The sequence below is a fragment of the Nelumbo lutea genome, chromosome 2 (genome assembly GCF_056320005.1).
Source record: "Nelumbo lutea isolate HS-2025 chromosome 2, American lotus-T2T, whole genome shotgun sequence".
Taxonomy (NCBI): Eukaryota; Viridiplantae; Streptophyta; class Magnoliopsida; order Proteales; family Nelumbonaceae; genus Nelumbo; species Nelumbo lutea.
In genome coordinates this window covers 71,455,929-71,476,843 of record NC_142685.1, presented here as the reverse complement: position 1 = coordinate 71,476,843, position 20,915 = coordinate 71,455,929, and the positions used below count along the sequence as shown (strand labels likewise).

Here is a 20,915-nt window from a genome sequence, read left to right as displayed (position 1 = left end):
AGCAGAAGAGAATTTGAGAAAGAAAGAGAGCAATAATCTTGCCGCCCTCTTCATTTAATATTTATATTAGAAATATAAGAAGAGTACAAAGACTATATGCCCTTATAGGGTGGCAAACACTAAAAAGCACATAAAAGACTCAAATAAATAATAAAAACTGGACCCAATATAACTGCTATGGTCCCCACTTCCTATATAACAACTAACATAAAACAACTACTCCTAAAACAACACAGAACTGACTAAATCTTCAACAGAATCCTTAAGCCTTAACTTAAGTTTGTTTAAACTTTAAAGACTTGCTGTAGTCCGTGGTGGTCTATGGAAGCCTATAGACCATCACAATAGCAAGCCCTAAAATGGAATCTTTAAAACACCCTTATAAACATGTTACAGTGCAAGAGGGTCTATTGTAAAATTATAGACCTCATAATTGAAAACTTATAAATAGAATCTTTATTTCACTCTTATTACAGTTCATGAAGGTCTACGGTAATATTGTAGACCCTCACTATAAAAGCCACTAAAAATGAATAAATAATAAGAAAATTAATGTTTGAGATAAAATATACAATATTCATTGGAAAAAATAATAAGAACAAATGATTAAATTAATTACCAATTAGAATAAACCAAAGGGGTTTCTTTGGTCAACTCCCCCTCAGAAATCAAAATTTCAATGAGCTTGGTATGGAACATGAAACCCATGCCAGCCCCAGCCAACAAATTGAAAATTTGTTTAAGCTCCTCCCCCCACGTCAGCATAAAATTACTATCATTATAACCATTATACTTCTGGAAGTTTTGTTCAAAATTAATCTGGCCATTGAGTTGAGCTTTCCCATTTCGATTTCTCAAAGCTTCCTCTGTTCGCCGTCTGAAGGAAGGTCGAGTTTCATCGTCGTCCGATAAAGGTCGAGGTCGAGTTACGTCACCGGTCGAGTTTCGTCACCGTTCAAAGAAAATGAAGCTCTGTTCGAATACATTCGTTGCTTCTCTTGAAGCTTCAACCGTCTTCCCCATTTCGATTTCTTAGAGCTTCTTGCGTTCGCGGTCTAATAGAGGTCGAGTTTCGTTACCGGTCGAAGGAAGGTTGATTTACTTGCCGTTCAAAGAAAACAAAGACATTGATTCGGTCCTTTCATTCCAAAGTTTCGAAGGTGAAAGGTTTCTCAAAGGCCCTTGTACTGGTCATCCCATTTTGACCGGTGAAAGATTTTTCAGTGCTCCCTTCATTTACCGTTCGGTAGAGGGCCCGTTTTGTCATTGGCCAAAGGAAGCTCGATTTACCCGTTGTTCAAAGAAAACAAAGACATTTACTCCTTTTGTCCCAAAGTTTCAAATGTTGGAAGGTTTCTCAGAGGCTCCCTGTACTGGCCGTTGGACGCAACCGTTGTTCACCGTCGGAAGTGAGGTTTACCGGGTGTTGGAATAAATATCTCCCATCTACTTCTCCCTTCTTCTTCTTCCGTCTCCTTCCCTTGCCTTTGAACATTGGAAGGATTCTCAAAGGCCTCCTTTGTTCATCGGTAGAAGGTTTTCCAATTTACCAGCCATTGTGCACCCCCACATCCAATTCTGATCCTCTATGGCACGCTGAAGATCAGAAATCATGATGGAAATTTGGTAGATTATAGTGGGATTTGCTCCTCCAATACCTGTTCCATTGTTTTGAGTGCGGTAAGGATCTAGCTGTAATGGAATTATTTAATGTGTCAATGCGGGATTTTTACTTAGCATTTGCCATTACTTCTTGTGTCGTCTCTCTAAATGGAGTTGGAATATTTGCATTTTGTTAGGCATTCAAGCAACAGGCATTATGGTGAACTGTTATTTAATTGTACAGTTCATTTCTTTTGGTAAATACCCTGTATTAGATGGTTTATTGTTGGGAGTTGATTTCTTGGTTTTGTTGAGTGATAATTGAGTTTTGTCATTGTTTGTATGAAATTGAAATGGTACATTGTGTTCTGATTGTCTCTTGTGCTAACGTTAGGATGTTAAGTTCCTGACAGGAAATGCCAAGTGACAAAATTGGGACATGGTGCTCCACGGAACGATTTAGGGAGATGCTGTAGAGTTTGTCTCTAAGTTTGGAGCACAAGAGAAGGTTCCAACAGACTCCCTTTGGGAACTTCTTGGATTTGCCACAGGTGGCTATGGAGACGTCCCTTTTGAGTTATCTAGTAAAATCGTGGGACTCAACTAGCCAGTGCTTTATAGTTGGTGAAAGGACTGTGCAATTCAGCGAGGCTGATGTTGCCTTGATAACGGGGCTTGGCCTATTGGGTAGTACAGTTGCCCTATCGGAAGGCCTTCCTGGTAGTGGATTGTTCAAAACATCGTTTGGATTTGATGAAAATCACTCTACCTCTATACAATTGGATCTGGTGTGGCGTAGGCTAAAAAAGATTATTTTGTTATATGGTGAGGAGCACATTGAGGAGGTGGTGAAGCTGATTATTTTGTTCTTATTTGGTTATGTGTTGTTTCCCCAAGGCAGATCGAGGGTGAGCTCTTTCTGGGCTGGGTACGTTGATGATTTATGACATATCGGTGATTATGCTTGGGGTAAATGTGTACATGAATTCTTGGTTGATTGAGGATGTTAATCACATTCAATTGAGTGTCATTTGTTGGTTGATTGCTTTTTGTAGGCATGGCTTTAGGAGCACACAACGCTATTCTGTCCTTTAGTTCCCTGATGCCAGTCATCGTCTGTTAAAGTGGGGGAACATGGGGTATCAGTGGAAGCTGAAGAGAGTTGATTTGTTAAAGAAAGATAGGCGGAAAACGGTTGTCACTTTTGTTCCTCTACTTATGGTGTTCGTAGTTTTTATTTGTTTAGTTGTGGGGAGACTGAAGCTCTCATATGGATTTGTAAACCTGTTACAAGTTGTTGAGGTTTTGAACCTTATTAGCGAGGAGGTGGCCTTAGTGGAGGTTCGGTCAGAGGGCTGTATAAGTTGAATTAATGATATTATTTTTTTTTTTTCTGTGGAGTCCTTTATGTGACCCCAGTACATGGTAGTAATTAACCTTTGGTGTTTATATGTAGTTTGTTGACCCAGGGGGCCATAGTGTGGGCGAGGAACCATTTTCTGATAGAGAAGATGTTGGTCACGGGCGGGGTCGGAGGGGGCAAAAGGTATTTTTACCATTGAATACATGCTTTGAGTTATATACAAGTTGACTTACTGCCAAGGTTCAAAGTATTAGAAACACTAAGTGTGTCGGGAAAGCAATTTTAAGAGATGTATCGAGATACGCTTTGGATACGCATGCATATCGGAGAAAAACTAAGATACGCGTAGATACATTTGGAAACACTATAAATACTTTAATAAATCATAAAAATACATCATCAACACTAAATATAAGACCTCAATGAGGTGTATATACATTAAATTAATATATTTTAATGGTTTTATGAAGAAATATGTTGTAGTTAATTGTAATTTCTTTAAAAATCATATGCTTAACTGTAATTTTTAAATTATTTATTAATTCTAAAAATAAAAAATTAAAAAAATAATTATTAAAGAAGAAATTTCAATTGGTGTTTGGATATGATAAATCGTCCATGGAATTATAATATATTCAATTGTTGTGATGAAATGATAAAATATAATTAATTATTCTTTATTTTTTAATTCTAAAAATAAAAAAATTAAAAGAAAATATTAAAGAAAAAATTTCAATTGCTCCATGGATATGATAGATAAATCCATAGATATAAAACATATTTAGTCTTTATAGGCAGAGAAAAAATTACTATTTTTGTTAATTTTTTCCCTAGATATATTCATGAAATTTCCATAAATCTTCCGATAACACAAAAAAATTATGATTTATAATGTAAGAAATGTAGATTCACATAAATTTATACATTCGTGAAAAAAAGAAATTATAAGATATTATAAAAAATTGAAAAAATTTACCTACTTTTACCATATTTGTTTTCAAAATTTGAAAAATCTTGAAAAAATATTAACAATTCACACTTGTTTCTTGCAAATTTTTTCAAATGTAGCACTTTAGGAATGAGGTTTTGAGTTTTAGAGACATTTGGGGGGGGGTGAAAGAAAGCTTATTTCAGGGAAAATAAGCTTATTTTTCCCCTTTATATTTTTTTAGTTTTTGGCCGTATCTTTTTCGTTGATACGCTACTGATACGCTCCCGATGTGCATGAAAAAAGGCGATATGCACGATTTCTATGCGTATCTTGTATCGGGCGTATCATATCGAAATTTGAAACCTTGCTTACTGCTAGTGTTGAGATTTGTCAACCAACTTCTAACTTGATTTTTTAGGGATTTTGCAAATTCTGCATGGATTCTCTAGAATATCAAATTCTTTGTATGAAGGCCAACGAGTACACGCTTCGACGAGAAAGCAGAATGAGGCACTTCATGATGAAATTAATAGGCTTCGTAGGATGTTAAGAAATAATGGATTGGACCCGGATGCATTACCATTTAGTGAGGGGCTGGTAGGTTTGGCAACCTACGTGCCAGACGATGTTGATTATGGTGTAGACTTGCTTGTTGGAATTGCATGTGGCACCACAGGGGGTAGAGCAATCTCCTGAAAGTACTAGCATTGTAGCCCCCATCTTGTGAGATTGTTAATGTCTCTCCCTCTATTGCCTCTACTTACAAACATAAGTTTCCCCGGGCAAGGAGAGACCAAAGCAAAGTAGCACGGTGGTGTCTCCCTACCTAGCTCCTAGGCAGTAAGGGTAGGTAGCGGTAGAGTTTGCCATTGCTGCAGGGCCCAAAAGAGCAGTGAAGGGGAAGTTGAAGTGATAACCTTTGGTGTTGTCTCAATGTTGTCTGTTGGGTTGATTTGGTTATTGTGTTTAGGGTATAATTGCTTAGTAGTTTAGTGATGAGTGGAGTATTTGTTGTAGTCGGTGGATGCACGATCCTTGTGGATTTCTTTTAAGATGGACTTGCTCCCAAAGGAGGACTTGGCAGTTGTGATATGGTTCTTGAACAACTCCAAGAGAGGGCAAGTGCACATGATTGTATTACTAGACCGTGTCCATTTAATTGATTTGCTTTAAACTAGATTTTGTCTATATCATTATTTTTTTCTTATGTAATTAATGGCAATGAACAATTGGTATGGAGCGATGGTGGTCTATTTTTGAGTCCAGGTTGCCTGTTGCCCCTTTTCAACTCAAAAGCATGGGTGTACAATGAGGTATTGGTTTGGTTTAGGGGAGTGTTGCATATCGTATAAGGCTAATTGGCAATGTGGCTGATTTGACGTGTTAGGTTGTGTAGGTCATAGATGCGTATGGGTTCTTGTTGATGGCAAGAACCACCAACACCATCAAGATATGCTGTGTCTTCGATGACATCGGTATGGATTGTTTGTTTTTAATTGTAGCTATATTTCTCGGATTGGGTTCTTGTTGATGACAAGAACCACCAACACCACCAAGAAATCCATATGCAAGCGATGCATTTTGTGATATAAATCCATTGCTGTTTGTTTTTAATTGCAACTGTATTTCTTGGACGTCCACCATGATGTTCTGTATTAGTGGCTGAAGCCCAATGAAATATTGACATGCAATAAGGTTTTCATACCATTATCCAAGGGAGAGGTCATCTCTTGTCGGGCAGTGTTTGATCATTATGGGTTGAGAGGTTAAGTGTAAGACCATTTAGGGCTTATATACCTGATGGCTAATATCACTTAAGACCACAATCCTTGGGCCTTCATAATGTGGCTGGACGCAATGACCTTTTAGTGCAAATGTTGGGCCTACTAAGAGCCCATACTGATGGGCTCAGGGGTTCACTGTGTTCAGTAGTGAATTCGGCCAAGCCTTGTAACAGAGGCTAGGCTGAACCCATATGACTTTTGCGGAGATCAATGTTATGGTCCCACGCCATTCAAAGAGAGCCAAGTTAGCCAGCAAATTAAAAGGGAAGTGAGCTTGATAAGTTAACGGGCCTAAAGCCCATTTCGAACTGGGTTAATGTGATTAATTAAATATGGGCTAATATGGATTTAGAAATATGGATTTGGATAAGCAAGAGGATAAGATAAATCTTATCCACTTAAGAGTTCAGATCCAAATAAAGATTTGGATAAAAGAATCCTTTCCTAATAGGATTAGGAAGCTAATCTTGGAAGGTTATAAATAGAGGGCAAATTCCTTCTGTTAAACACTTCTACTGAATCCAGTTCTTTCCTCTGTTCTTGCCGCCCTACCCTGTTCGATCTCCAGTTCTTGAACTGATCAAGATTTGGTCTTGATTCTGATTTTTGAAGTTGTTCTCAGTTCCCTTCAGCGGATGCAGGATTTAGTGACCTCTTTGGGCGTGAACACTTACGTTGGGAGCTACGTTTGTGGATTTCGTATCAGGTATATCCCTCCCTCCTTTTGGTTACAGATCTGGTCCAGTTTGTTTCAAGAACGAACCTTGAAAAATGTAGTTTTTCTAAAACAGGGAATACGATTCCCGGAAGGGAGAAGGAAAAATTTTGAAATTTCGCCCAGCCACCCTACATGGTTCGGCCATCCATATGATGGATCTCCCTTCCCTTCACTATTAGCATTTCCGACATTTCGAAATATGTCCTTGATTTGGGTGAGTGACATTTCCATCGACATCGTTATTGACATTTTAAACCTTGGAGCGGATTCTAGAAGATTAAGTCTGTGGCGGGTGGGAAGATAAGAGGTACCGATTAATCACCTACATTTTGTTGATGATACAAGCTTGTTTTGTGAAAGGGGTGTTCTTAGATGGGTGAGAAAGGGCGATAACAAAAAATGTAGGAATTTTGGGTGGTATGGTTTCTCAATGGCCTATGACTTGGGTTTACCTTTGGGGGATAATCCAAGGAGTTGCAACTTTTGGAACCTTGTGATTGATCAATTCACCAAGAGATTGGCCTCGTGGAGTAGTTATTTGTCCCTAGGAGGAAGGGTCACTATAATTAGAGATACAAATTATCCAACTTGCATGTTTACTTTTTGTCCATCTTTAGGATTTTGGATGGGTTAGGTAGAAGGCTAGGGAAATTGATGAGGGGTTTTTTTATTGGAGCCAGGGGAGGTAAAGAAGGACTATAGAGTAAGTTGAGAAGTGTTGTGTAGAAGCAAGAAGCTTGGAGGGTTAGGTGTCGGTAATGTACAAGAGAGGATTATTGCATCGTTCGGGAAACAGTTGTGGATATTGCCTTTTGATGGAGATAAGTTGTGCACAAAGGTGATCATTAGCATTCATTGGCTTGCAGCTAATGGCTAGGATATTGGAACTTTGGCTAGGCTACAAGATCTTCTCCTTGGAAGTCCATTCACGATATTCTACCTTTTTTATTACCATATATCAGATATAATATCAGGTTTGGAACTCTTGTTAAGTTTTGGGATCATTTTTTTATTGACCAAAGTGTCGATCTCCTCTTCAAGCCCAAGTTACAACAAGTTACAAGGATGCCTTGTTGCTTCATAATCCCTTGTTTGGCTAAAGAGTGAGCTAATCCATTTGCTCTCCTCCTAATCCACTTGAATTCAACCTCTATTTCTCTTGTAATCTTTTCCACTTCTCTTAACACATGCCGAAGTGCCCAAGGAATATGCTTGGTGGGTTTTATTCAAGAGATAACTACTTGCGAGTCTCCTTTTGCCTCAATCATTTTGAATCCCAACTTAGTGTTTTAAAAGCGCAAGGCGCAAAAAAGGCACAGGGGTCAATTTGCGCTTGAGGCGCAAGGCGCAAGGCGAGGTGCGCGCCTTTTTGAAGCAAGGTGTAAAAATACAAAAAAATAGAAAATATCAGAAAATTCAGAAAAAGCCAAAAAGTTCAAAAAAAAAAAAACGAAAAGTATTGAACATATTATTAATAAAAAATATAAACCTAAAATTTAAAATAATGTTTTAAAAAACCTATTATCTAAAATTAAAATACATAAACATAAGATGTAAAGCATATTCAAATGAGAATTTAAAAATAAAATCAAACATATAAAACATTTTCAAGCATGTAAAACCTCTAATATCTTTTTTCACTCAATTGCATTACTTGAAGTAGCTAATGTAATGTTAAACATATTACATTCCTGATTCTACGAGCCGCCTTTATGCCATGCCCCTCGAGGCAAGCCCAAACAAGTCCACGTTAGGTCTTAAATTCTTATTTTTCACACAAAAAATAATGATTTTATAGTTTTAATTGCTTTTTTTGAAGACATTTTATTAGGATGAATGAATGAACAACATTTTATTAGGATGCATGAATGAACAACATTACCAAAAAACGTCAAATTTTCAAAAGGCGTATGCCTGGGCTGAGGCGTATGGCGCATTAGGTGCACGCCTAGGCTCACTAGGCGTGCGCCTTTTGATAGGGCTGCGCCTAGGACCTAGGTGAGGCGCATACCTTGAAATGTGCCTTGCCTGTGCGCCTAGGCGCACCTTTTAAATCACTATCCCAGCTCTTTAGCTAGTCCGAGACATTGCAACAAAGTCAACACCAAAGAGTTTCTCCACCCAATTGGCCCTAAAAACATTGCCACAATCCTCTTCCTTGAATCTCTGATGACCTCTCCTATTCCAACCATACCTGGGTTTCTGAGGGAGGTCCCATTGAAATTCAATTTTACTTTAATAACTGTTAGAATGTTAGAATGATGTCTCTTTGTACGAGTGTTCGGCTGATAAGAGTTCTTATTAGTCCATACTTAAGTTTAAGTTATCCTGTAACTGGGCCTGTGTTAATGGGCCTAAGTCTGTTTTATGTTTTAAGTTAACTGGGTGTCCCATCACTAATCAGGGGCATTCCAGTAATCTCTTGTATCTTGTACTATATTCAAATATAAATAATAGCATGGTCGACTGGCTTGTACAGTTCAACATTCTAGCATATCTTCTTCTTCTCCTCTTTTTTGCTACTTTGGCTACAATGGTTCAGCTTTCATGGTATCAGAGCATTGAGCACCTTCCTGGTTACTGTCGACGCCATCTCCTCTCTCTTGCTGTCTTTTTTCTTGTTTTTATCTGGGTTGCTGCTGTGAAACCCTAGGGTTGAAGGAGAACAACACAAGGTTCGACCTAGGGTTTCCCTTGGTTGTAGGGCACAAGGGAGGTAAGACCCAGAAGCTGATGTCCTACTAGTTTCTAGTAGTTAGCAGCTATTCGGCTGCTAAGAGAGGTTTGTATAGGATGGACCTAGTTTTAGACTGATTTCAGCAGTCCTAGTGTTGGCTGTAAGGAGGGGAACTCTCTTTACAGTTTCAGAACACCTCATTTGCTGCTGTAACTGAACTGTTTCAGAACCGTGACAGTCTCGGCAAGTCTGAAACTTTGTTGCGAGCTGTCAGGGCTTGCTAAGGTCACTTTAGTTAGTCTTAAATCAGTGCCATCTACACAGGGGCTGCGGTCAGGATGTCTTCAATATCCGGAGATGTTTCTTCTAGGGATAACAGACCTGCGGCAAGGTCTTCAAATCTGGAAAACCCTAATCTGCACAACCTGCAGATTACAAGTGTGCTACTGGACGAATACAACTTCAGGGAGTGGTCTGTTTTTGCAATGCTGTTTATTACTTCCCGTGACCTCGCAACCTACCTTGATGGGAGCAAGATGGAACCTGATGTTGGCAGTGCAAATTATGCTATGTGGCGCAAGGAGAATGCCACAGTTATGTTCTGGTTGCTTGCCTCTATGACTCCTCGGGTTGCTAGGACTGTTCATCACTTTACTACAGCAACCAAGATTTGGGAAAATGTGTCTAAGACCTATGTACAGAAGAAAAACAATGCTAGAATCTACAAATTGAATCAAGACATTGCTGCCTTAAGGCAAGGAGATATGACAATTGCAGCATACTTTGTAACTCTGGATGGTCTTTGGGAAGAACTTGATCATCACTTGATATTAGATTGGGAAAATGCTAGGGACAAGGAGAGACATGATAAGCAAATTGAAGAGAGCAGAGCCTTCAATTTTCTGGCTGGCCTAGACCCAGTGTATGAGGGTATAAGGTCACAAATTCTAGGGAGAGATGAATTACCGGAGCTTCACCATATCTATTACCTGGTGAGGAATGAAGAAGTCAGGAGAAGGGAGATGCAAGTTGACTCCCAGATGCAGTCAACTGGACTATCCGGAGAACATTCACCCTAGTCTTCACTAAGGGAAATAGATATTTAGACAAGAAGTCCCTCAAGTGTACCCATTGTGGTGGTGAGAAACACACAAAGGAGAAATGTTGGGTCTTGTATCCTCATATGAAGCCAGCTGCTTTGAGAAAGGAAAAAAGGCAACATAAGGGTCACTTAGCAAGTGGGAATCTTGCCACCAACAACAGTAGTGACAACTCACAGAGTACTCCGATAGTGTTCTCTTCCTTCCCAGGGCAGGCTGCCGACTCCTCTGGACCAAGTACTTAGGGCTTCACAGCTAGTGAGGTAGAGGTTCTCAGCCGGGCATTAGCCCGTTTGAAGAACAATCCTTTAGCTTCCACCTCTCTTGCCAAATCAGGTACAACCTCTGCATTTAGTGCAACTAGTTCCTTTAGTTCTACCTCTTGGGTGATTGATTCCGGAGCCACTGACCATATGACACATGCCCTCCTTATTCTCTTCATATCATTTGTTGTCTGGCTAGGATAAGATGAGAGTGGCTGATGGGTCTCTCTCCACCATCTCTGGAAAGAGGGTGGTTGACCTAAGCAAGGATCTCTCTCTTAAATCAGTCCTACATGTTCCTAGTCTTACCTCAAATCTGTTGTCTGTTTCAAAGCTTACAAAAAATTTGAATTGCAGTATAACTTTTTTTCCCTCTCATTGTGTTTTCCAGGATAGATTGACAAGGAGAACGATTGGGTGTGGTCATGAGTATGGGGGCCTCTACTATTTTGATGCAGACATCAGCTCAGCCCTACAAGCTTCTGCTACTAATAGTCTGGAAAGTGTGGAGTCAATAGCTAGGTTGCATCTGTGGCATGCTAGGCTAGGTCATGTGTCTTTCTCTTCTTTAGCAATGTTGTTTCTTGAACTATGTAAGGGAATTCCAAGTCAAAGTTTAATTTGTGATGTGTGTCAAATGTCAAAACAATGTATCCATTTTCTAGTAATGAAATTCGTGCTCCTTTTGATTTGGTTCATTCGGATGTTTGGGGACCTTCACCCATTGTATCTATTGATGGCTTCCGTTACTTTATCAGTTTTATTGACCATTATTCTCGGTGCACTTGGATTTATCTGTTAAAAGGGCGTGATGAAGTTCCACAGATAACCATGATTTTTTGCAAGATGATTGAAACATAATTTGAGAAGAAGATAAGCAATTCCGGTCGGACAATGCAGCTGAATACTTTGAAAGATCCCTGAACTCATTCATGGAAGATGCAGGCATGTTACACCAATTATCATGTGCTTATACCCCTCAGCAAAACGGGGTTGCTGAGCGCAAGAACATGCACCTATTGGAGACAGCTCGAGCCCTACTTTTCCAGCACCAAGTGCCCAAGCAATATTAGTTTCAAGCTATTCTCACTGCATCATACCCGATAAATCGGATGCCATCTAAGGTATTGGGTATGAAGATTCCTTTCTCTGTTTTGTGTCCCATCCTTTCAGAGTTTCGTCTTCCTCCACGAGTTTTTGGCTGTACATGCTTCATACATGTGAAGGATCCAAAGAAAGCCAAGCTGGATCCCAAGGCTACGAAGGGAATATTTTTGGGGTACTCTCCTACACAAAAGGGGTATAAGTGTTATGATCCTGTCTCCAAGAAAAAATATGTCACCAGAGATGTAGTCTTTTTTGAGTTTCAACCCTATTTCTAGTCTTCTCCAAATCCTCTTCAGGGGAGAGTAGTGGGTTGGAAGAGGATTCTCATTCTCCCTTCTTTTTTGTTCCCCTTTCATCTCCTTCCACCACTCCTAGCTGTGACATTCCGAGTCAACCTAGTGAGGCTCCCAGTGTGCCAGATACTTCTCCTGATATAGCAGATGCTTCTGAAGGTTCCTGTTGGCAAGAGAAAGAGATACTTACATACAATAGAAGGAAGAAGGGCCCTCAACCTCATGATTGCAACCAGTTGAACTCAAATCAATCTGTCTCTGTAATCCAAGGTAACTCTGACTCACTCACTTCGGATTTTGATGTTTCTATTGCTCTCCGTAAGCCTGTTCGTTCTTGTACCACCCGACATTCCATTGCTGATTATGTTTCTTACTCACACTTATCTCCTGCCTATCGCTCCTTTGTGTCTGCTCCTTCCTCTGTATGTGTCCCTCCAGGTACTCAGAGGAGGCATCTGATCCAAGGTGGAAAGAAGCCATGAATGAAGAGATGAAAGCCCTAATGAAATCAAGAACGTGGGAATTGGTGGACTTGCCAGAGGGGAAAGGCACCGTTGGGTGCAAGTGGGTATTCACAGTAAAGCACAGGGAAGATGGGTCAATCGAGAGGTACAAGGCCCGACTTGTGGCAAAGGGATTTACACAAAAGGAAGGAATTGACTACAATGAAACATTTGCTCCTGTAGCAAAGCTCAACACAATTAGGGTTCTACTGTCACTAGCAACAAATTTCTCTTGGGAACTCCATCAGCTGGATGTGAAGAATGCCTTCCTAAATGGTGATCTTCATGAAGAGGTATTCATGGAACCTCCACCTGGTTATGATGTTGGAAAGGTGTATAAACTAAGGAAAGCATTATATGGTTTGAAGCAGTCTCCCCGAGCATGGTTTGAGAGACTTTGTATGACCATGAAGAAAGTGGGGTACACTCAGAACAATGCGGATCATACATTGTTTACAAGGAGACATGATAACAAACTTACGGCTCTCATTGTTTATGTAGATGATATGGTGATTACTGGAAATGATGTGGAAGAGATGAAGAGGTTGAAGGAGTTCTTAGCTTCAGAATTTGAGATCAAAGACCTAGGAAATCGGAGATATTTTCTTGGGATTGAAGTTGTTAGATCAAGAGAAGGAATCTACACATGTCAGCGAAAATATGTGCTAGATCTCATAGAGGAAACAAGCATGATGGGGTGCAGGCCATCAGACACTCCAATAGAACCGAACCAATGGACTACAAGAATTAATGGGTGAGGAATACTGTGATAAAGAGAGGTACCAAAAGTTGGTAGGAAAACTGATTTACTTATCCCTTACTCGGCCAGACATTGCCTATGCAGTGCATGTTGTCAGTCAATTCATGCACTCACCAAAGATCCTTCATATGAGAGCAGTGGAAAGAATTCTCAGATACTTGAAGACTTGCCCAAGGAAGGGAATTCTATTCAGGAAAAACAACAGACTTGAAATTGAAGCCTACACTGATGCTGATTGAGCTGGGTCTGTTGGGGACAGAAAATCAACCTCAGGTTACCGTACATTCTTGGGAGGAAACCTGGTTACATGGCGCAGTAAGAAGCAGAATGTTGTGGCTAGATCAAGTGCAGAAGTAGAATACCGAGCTATGGAACACGGGGTTGCTGAACCCTTATGGCTCAAAACTCTTCTTAATGAGCTTGGTATTAAGGCTGAGGGTCCTCTTAGGCTGTATTGTGATAATAAAGCTGCTATCAACATTGCCAACAACCCCGTGCAACATGACAGGACAAAACATATTGAAATTGGTCGACACTTGTCAGAGAGAGAATTGTTTCAGGAGAATTCTGTGTGCCTTATACTCTATCAGAGATGCAAATTGCAGATGTATTGACTAAAGGACTGGCAACAACAAAGTTCAGGGACATACTTGGCAAGTTAAACATGATTGATATCCATGCTTAGGTTGAGGGGGAGTGTTAGAATGTTAGAATGATGTCTCTTTGTATGAGTGTTCGACCGATAAGAGTTCTTATTAGTCCATACTTAAGTTTAAGTTATCTTGTAACTGGGCCTGTGTTAATGGGCCTAAGCCTGCTTTATCTTTTAAGTTAACTGGGTGTCCCATCACTAATCAGGGGCATTCCAATAATCTCTTGTATCTTGTACTATATTTAAATATAAATAAAAGCATGGTCGACTTGCTAGTACAGTTCGACATTCCAGCATCTCTTCTTCTTCTCCTCTTTTCTGCTACTTCGGCTACAGTGGTTCAGCTTTCAATACCTACTAGGGGTTTCCACTCCATCTTAACTCTATCTTTTACTCTTGAAGATTGTGCTATTTCAAGCCAAGCCCTTGAGAAGTAAATTATTGAGAAGGAATTGAAAATGTCTATGGTATTTATCCAAAATGCTACCTTTATTTTTATACTATCAATCACTTCCTCTAGAGTCTTGCTCTTCTCCAAGAATACTCTATTATTTCTCTCTGCCCACACCACCCAACAAACTGCTACCTTTGTGGAATTCCACAATTCTTTCCCCCTTTCCTTTGGTTGCCTCAAGAAGTTAGGATTGAATAGATCCACCACATCTTGACGGGGGGTACCACTTGTGCTCGAAGAGAGAATTAAAGATCTCCCAAATTTTAGACACAAAGAAATATGAGATTGGTAAATGAGAAAGGGTCTCACCATTGTTCTTACACAAGAAGCACAAGTGAGGAGAAAGGCAAACAGACAACCTTATTTTTTTGCAACATATGACACGTATTTCCCTTACCAATTTTTGCATTCCAACCTCCAACCCACGGATGCTTACTATTACCTTGTGCCATGGTCTTTCACTCTTGAAGGGAAATCTCCACAACCATTTTCCGTGGGGGGGGGGGGCAGTGTTTCTAGAGACTAAGTTCCCTTACCCAAGATCCCCTTCTTCCTTTAGGTTTACTAACATATTCCCAATTTACTAGGTGGTCCTTTTTTCCTTCTCTTGGTTCCCACAGAAAATCCCTCATGTACTTCTCTAGTTGCCCTGCTATCCTGGTTGGTATTCGAAAGCTAGATAGGAAATAAATGGGAGGACTTGCCAGTGTTGCTCTAATTAGAGTAATTCTTCCACCCAAAGAGATGTAATTTCATTTCCAAATGGCTAATTTTCTTACAAACCTTTCCACGATCAGCTTCCAAAAAGCCATCACATCTAGGGTTCCCTCCTAATGGCAAGCCTAAGTATATGACAGGCCACGCTCTAATCTCACACCCTAGAATCTCTGCAAACCTCTACAACTCTCCATCTTCCAAGTTGATTCCTGCAATCCCACTTTTACCCCAAGAAGTTAGTGCCATGAGTTTACTTCAAAACCTTGAGGGGTGTGTTTGGATACTACAAAAAGGGATAGGAAAATTTGGACTCTGTCACCCTCCGGTACCTTCACCTGTGCTTCCTTTTTCTCATCCCTTGTTCAGCCGAGTGATAGTCATGGGTTGTCTTTTTTGGTTAAGGAGATCTGGAGTAAACCTATTCCGCATAGGGTGGGTGGTTTTTTCTGGGTAGTGTTTCTAGAAAGAATCAATACCTGTGAATTACTGCAAAGAAAAAGACCTGATTGGTGTCTTTCCCCTCACTGGTGTTCTTTGCTAAGTCAATGGTGAGTATTTCTATCACTTAATAATTTCTTGCCCTTTTTCTTCTTTAATTTGGCAATGGTTTCTTTCTTTGTTTGGGTGCAGATGGAACCTTCTGCCTAATGTACACAGTCTGTTCACCTCTACCTTTGTTAGTTGGCCAATGAAGAGGGAAAGAATATTATGGAAGTGTACAAGGGCAGCAGTGTGCTGGACAATCTGGGAAGAGAGGAATTAGATAATTTTTCTTGGCAAAAAAAGAAGCAGCGATGATATCATTGAGGATATCACAATCAGAGTGGTCCATTGGGTGAAGACATTGGATCTCTTTTTAGGATATTTTTGGGGGCGAACTGATAAGGAAATGGAGGGGGGTAGCTGCTGCTTCTTTTAAGGAGGCTGTTAGGCCTTGGTCCCCATCATCTAGAGGTTTCATCAAGCTCAACGTTGATGGCAGCAGTGAAGCTGTCTGGAATTGGACTTTTCAGAAATGAGGAAGGAAATTATTGCAGTCTTTTCAGGTCCAATTGGAATAGGTGATACAATTCCTCATCATTTTCTCAAACAAGGTGGAAGCACAGAAATTGCTAGAGTTGGAATTCGAGCAAATTTGAGAATTGCTGTTGAGAATCGATTGGTGGTATCTTGATGCAGTGGAGATGAAGAGAAAACCAAAGAATCTTGTGTGGGTTTGGGTTCTCATAATTAATAGGAAAAATAAAATTTGTAAAATTACACTGTAGGAGTACTTGATTTGTTGAATCTACACTGTATCCCTTGGTCCATTCAAATATTAACAAAATTCGAACCCAAGTCTACTGAAGTGGTACCCTCGCGGAATTGCCCTTTTATCATATTAATATAAATACAACTTTCTGGGTGTGGGTCAAGCCTAGAAACACCCGTTCAATTCTCTTTTTCTTCTTCTTCTTCTCAACCTAACTCTGACAGTAACTGCTTTAATTATTTAATGAATGGATCTTTTTCATTGTTGCTGATCAACAAAAAAAATATTAGTGTAAAATTAACTTTTCCAACCCTAGATTTTACAAGCTAATTTTCTATACAATTGAGACCAGTTGGAACTCAATGAGTCTTAATTGAACCACCCATTGTGAATTCTCTAATTTCATTTAGAAAGGGGGTTCCAAGGACTACTTCCTACAACAATCTAACTGCATTAGATGAACAGCTATTTTTAATGAAAGATGAAATGTGAAGTTGTTTCTTGATTCTCGTCCCAGTAAGAGCTCTACTTTAGCCTTTGTAGTTTTATTATCAAAGGAACCACTATAGGGGTAAAGGATTCTTTATGTTGTCTCCAAATGGGAGATGAAAAGGGTTATATAAAGCAAACCCTTCTCTCAGTGTTTAGAATGTTGAATTCAAACTTGCATGTGAAGATAAAAAAAGTGAAATGGTTAAATGGGTGGATCACCTGTCCTGATACTGCAAGTTCTATGTGTCCAACTGAAAGGTAAGTATATTGGGCCTGTGTTTTTACCAAAAGAAATATTTTAATTTGTTAAAATATAATCACAGATGTAATTAAACTTAAAATTTGCTTGCCTTCACTGCCTTGTGGAATTTGTTAAATATAATCACAGATGTAATTTAAAATATAATTTGTTAAATAAATTTGCCTGCCTTGTGGAATTATGTGTTAAACTGAAGCACATCGAAATGTGCACATTTATTATTAATGCTAAGACCAAATGAATTTGCAATTTTTGATATTATTATTTGCAGTCCACTTGCGTGAGGCGACCTAAATTTATTTTGTGTACTGGAGGGAGTACATCTGGCTTCATCCCTACTTATTCAAGCCAAAATACAACACCAAGGTAAGATATGTGGTTTGAGCTTTTTGTTTGCCTGTTGAGGAAAAAAGGGTCTAATTTGGTTATTTTGCAACAGTTTTGCCTCTGGAAGTATATGGAGAAATCTTTCTTCATGGATCCCACATAGAGAATCCACACCTGCTCAGGTATTGACTGTCAAATTGGTTGCTGCCGTGGGATCTTTTCCTCTTTAAATCTGAAAATGATTGTTCTAGTTGTTGGTCGTTTGTCATGCATAAGGTCAGGATACCTTGATACAGGCATGGATGTTGACACTGATATGGCTACAATAAGCATGTTTTCTATTACCATAAACATGACTTGTCCATGCTTTTTTGTCCCTTCATGTTGTTTTTGTGCAGCTTCTGAAACATTCATTTAAAATATGTAATTCTCATGTGCCATTATGACATATTTATGCATTGACACATAGATCTAGACTGAGGAAACTGAACTGCATTAATGATGATGGAACATGTTATATGCAGTGAAATTTAGGAATTTAAGAATAACAAACAATTATAGAATGTTTTAAGGTGAAATAGATGTGGTTTGGTTGGTAAGCTGATGTTCTTTTTGTTGTCAATTGGTTTGTTGATGTTAGAGGCTAGAGACCCTAAATTTGTTGTTCCATGATCTGGTGTATGAGAAAGATCTTTGGTGGAAGTAAAGGAATAGGATCAGCCTCAAAAAATGAGAGGGGTCAAATGGCTGAAAAGGTTGGAGGGAAGGTAGAGGAGGAAAAAAAGAAAAAGAAAAAGAAAAAGAAAAAGAAAAAGAAAAGAACTGAGGTGGAATGGTTAATCTTTGATATTTAGGGAGATCTAGAGTTTAGTGGTAGGGGAGATAGGAGGAAGGGCTTCAAGTAAGGAGGTTGTGGTAAGATTTCTGGGTTCTCTTCTGAGTTGTATCTATAAAAATCATTAGTTGGAATGTGATAGGGTTGGGGAGTGCAAGAAAGAGGATGGTGATCAAATACTTGATAGGGAAAGCCTAACATTGTGTTATTGCAAGTAGGGGTGATCACGCTTGGCCTGGCCTTGCCCAACCCATAAATTTCTGGGTCTGGGCCCAGGATTTTGTGTGCAAGCCCGACCTGTATTAAAACCAGAAAATTTCGGGCCGGGCTTGGTCCCAACACTTCAAGCCTGGCCCATCCCACAATAAAATATAATATATTCTTAAGTGTAATATTTTTATATTATTATATATTATTTTATGCACTATATGTGCTTAATATTATATATTTTATATGTTATATATGCAAATATATTTTCTTTTATATTAAACATTTAGTATTTTATATAAAATATAAATTTTTTAACGCATAAATATTCATAAGTTGACACATGTCAACACACAAGTCAATACATGCCAACACGAGTCAACTCAAGTATGAGAGTTGCCCTCTTAGGCAAGATCTTTTATAGATAAATGTGAGGCTTTCAGTTCCATTCTTGAGCAATGTGGGAGTTGGGACAAAACTCAATGGTAACACTGACCATTGAGTGTTTTTCCATGTACCACATTGCTCAAGAATGGGAGTGAAGGCCTTGCCTTCATATATAAAAGGACAAGTAAGTCAAGCTAAACTAAGTTTATGAATTAAATGAGGCCCAACTTCCTGAGGAAAAAGAAATAAAGAGGCAGGATTATCTGGAGGATAGTAAGAGCAGCAATGGTGTGGACTTTAATGAAAATAGCAGATCTAAGGAGGAATTGATTGAAGCCATAACATTTAGAGCTGTGCATTGGGTAAAAACATCGGATATATTCCAAGTATTATCAACCAATAACATGGTAAGGACATGGTCTAAAGTGACACAAACTGACATAAGGCAGTGTGGTAATGGAATGAAAGCCTCCAACCAAATAAGCCGAAGCTGAACTTTGATGGAAGCTTTATGGGTAATCTGGGAAAGGCAGGCATGGGGGGGAGTCCTTAGAAACCACCAAATTGGGGGGGGGGGGGTTCCTTAGTGTTTTGGAATGGTAGAATACTGATATGTTTCATTCTATTGCCAATGGGCATATTTATACAGTAAGCTGCTGTAATAAATGGAAAGAAAGAAAAAGATAGAAAAGAAAATAGAAAGATCCTCCATTCCCAGGATTATATACAATTCTATTTTCAGGTCTGAACCAATAACCCCACGTTTTCCAACACTCCCCCTCAAGCTGGTGAATAGAGATCCTCCATTCCCAGCTTGGCTATAATTCTTCGAAAGTCTGTACTATTGAGCCCTTTAGTAAGTACATCGGCCAGTTGTCCTTTTGTAGACACATAGGGAGTGCAAATCAACTTGCTGTCCAGTTTCTCTTTTATAAAGTGTCGGTCAATTTCGATGTGCTTCGTCCTATCATGTTGAACAAGATTGTGAGCAATATTGATGGCTGACTTGTTGTCACAATATAGTTTCATAGGCTCTTCTCGTGGAATCTTCAGGTCTTCTAAAATTATCTTCAACCAGAGTAATTCACACACTCCTTGTGCCATAGCCCTGAATTCTGCCTCTGCACTTGACCGAGCCACTACATTTTGCTTCTTACTCCTCCAAGTGACTAAGTTTCCTCCTAAGAAGGTACAGTAACCAGAAGTGGACCGTCTATCTACTGGAGATCCTGCATAATCGGCATCTGTATATGCTTCAAGAGTCGGTCCTCCATTTCTTCTGAATAAAATTCCTTTTCCTGGATTGGCTTTCAAATAGTGCAAAATTCGATGAGCAGCCTGCAGATGAACTTCTTTAGGATTATGCATAAATTGACTTATTATACTTACAGCATATGCAATATCCAGTCGTGTATGTGCAAGATAAATGAGTTTTCCAACTAGTCGTTGGAACATCTCCTTGTCTACACTTGCATTCTCGTTGGCTTCTCCAAGTTTATGATTGGGATCTATAGGCGTGGAAGCTAGTTTACATGCCATATTTTATGTTTCTTTCAAAAGATCAACAACATACTTTTGTTGAGAGATAAAGATGCCTTGTTTAGAATGTGCAACTTCAATTCCGAGAAATACTTTAGTCTCTCAAGTCTTTTATCTCAAATTCTCTGGCAAGGCAGTTTTTCAATTCTTCCTTCTCCTTTTTATCATTCCTAGTAACGATTATATCATCCACATAGACTAATAGTGCAGTAACTCCCCCTGAGGTTGTGTGTTTGATAAACAATGTGTGGTCACCTTGACTTTGCTTGTAACCTGTACTCAACATTACCTTCGTAAACCTTCCAAACCATGCTCTCGGAGATTGTTTGAGACCGTATAATGCTTTCTTCAACCGACAAACTTTGTTCCCTTTAATGCCTTCTCCAAAACCCGGTGGAATGTCCATGTATATCTCCTCTTCTAGATCACCATGGAGAAACACATTTTTTACATCAAACTGTTGCAAATCCCAATTATAGTTAGCAGCCAACGATAGTAACACCCTTACTGCATTCATTTTAGCTACTGGGGAAAAAGTCTCCTGATAATCTACCCCATAAGTCTGTGTATATCTCTTGGCTACCAGGCGTGCTTTGTACCTTTCTAATGACCCATTAGATTTGTACGTAATTGTGAACACCCATTTGCAACCTACCGTCTTCTTGTTTCTTGGTAGATTCACAACTTCCGATG

The 20,915-nt window shown here is 39.3% G+C and overlaps 1 protein-coding gene across 2 annotated transcripts in view; it reads left to right on the top strand.

Moving 5' to 3' along the window:
* The window catches only part of RBL15 (RHOMBOID-like protein 15), a 60,843-nt gene that overhangs the window by 22,756 nt on the left and 17,172 nt on the right, over positions 1-20,915 (top strand). For both annotated transcript variants that reach the window (XM_088970937.1, XM_088970936.1), the window contains exons 7-8: positions 17,199-17,293; positions 17,367-17,436. In XM_088970937.1, coding sequence (XP_088827063.1) covers positions 17,199-17,293; positions 17,367-17,436 — 165 coding nt within the window. The remainder of the gene's footprint in view (positions 1-17,198; positions 17,294-17,366; positions 17,437-20,915) is intronic.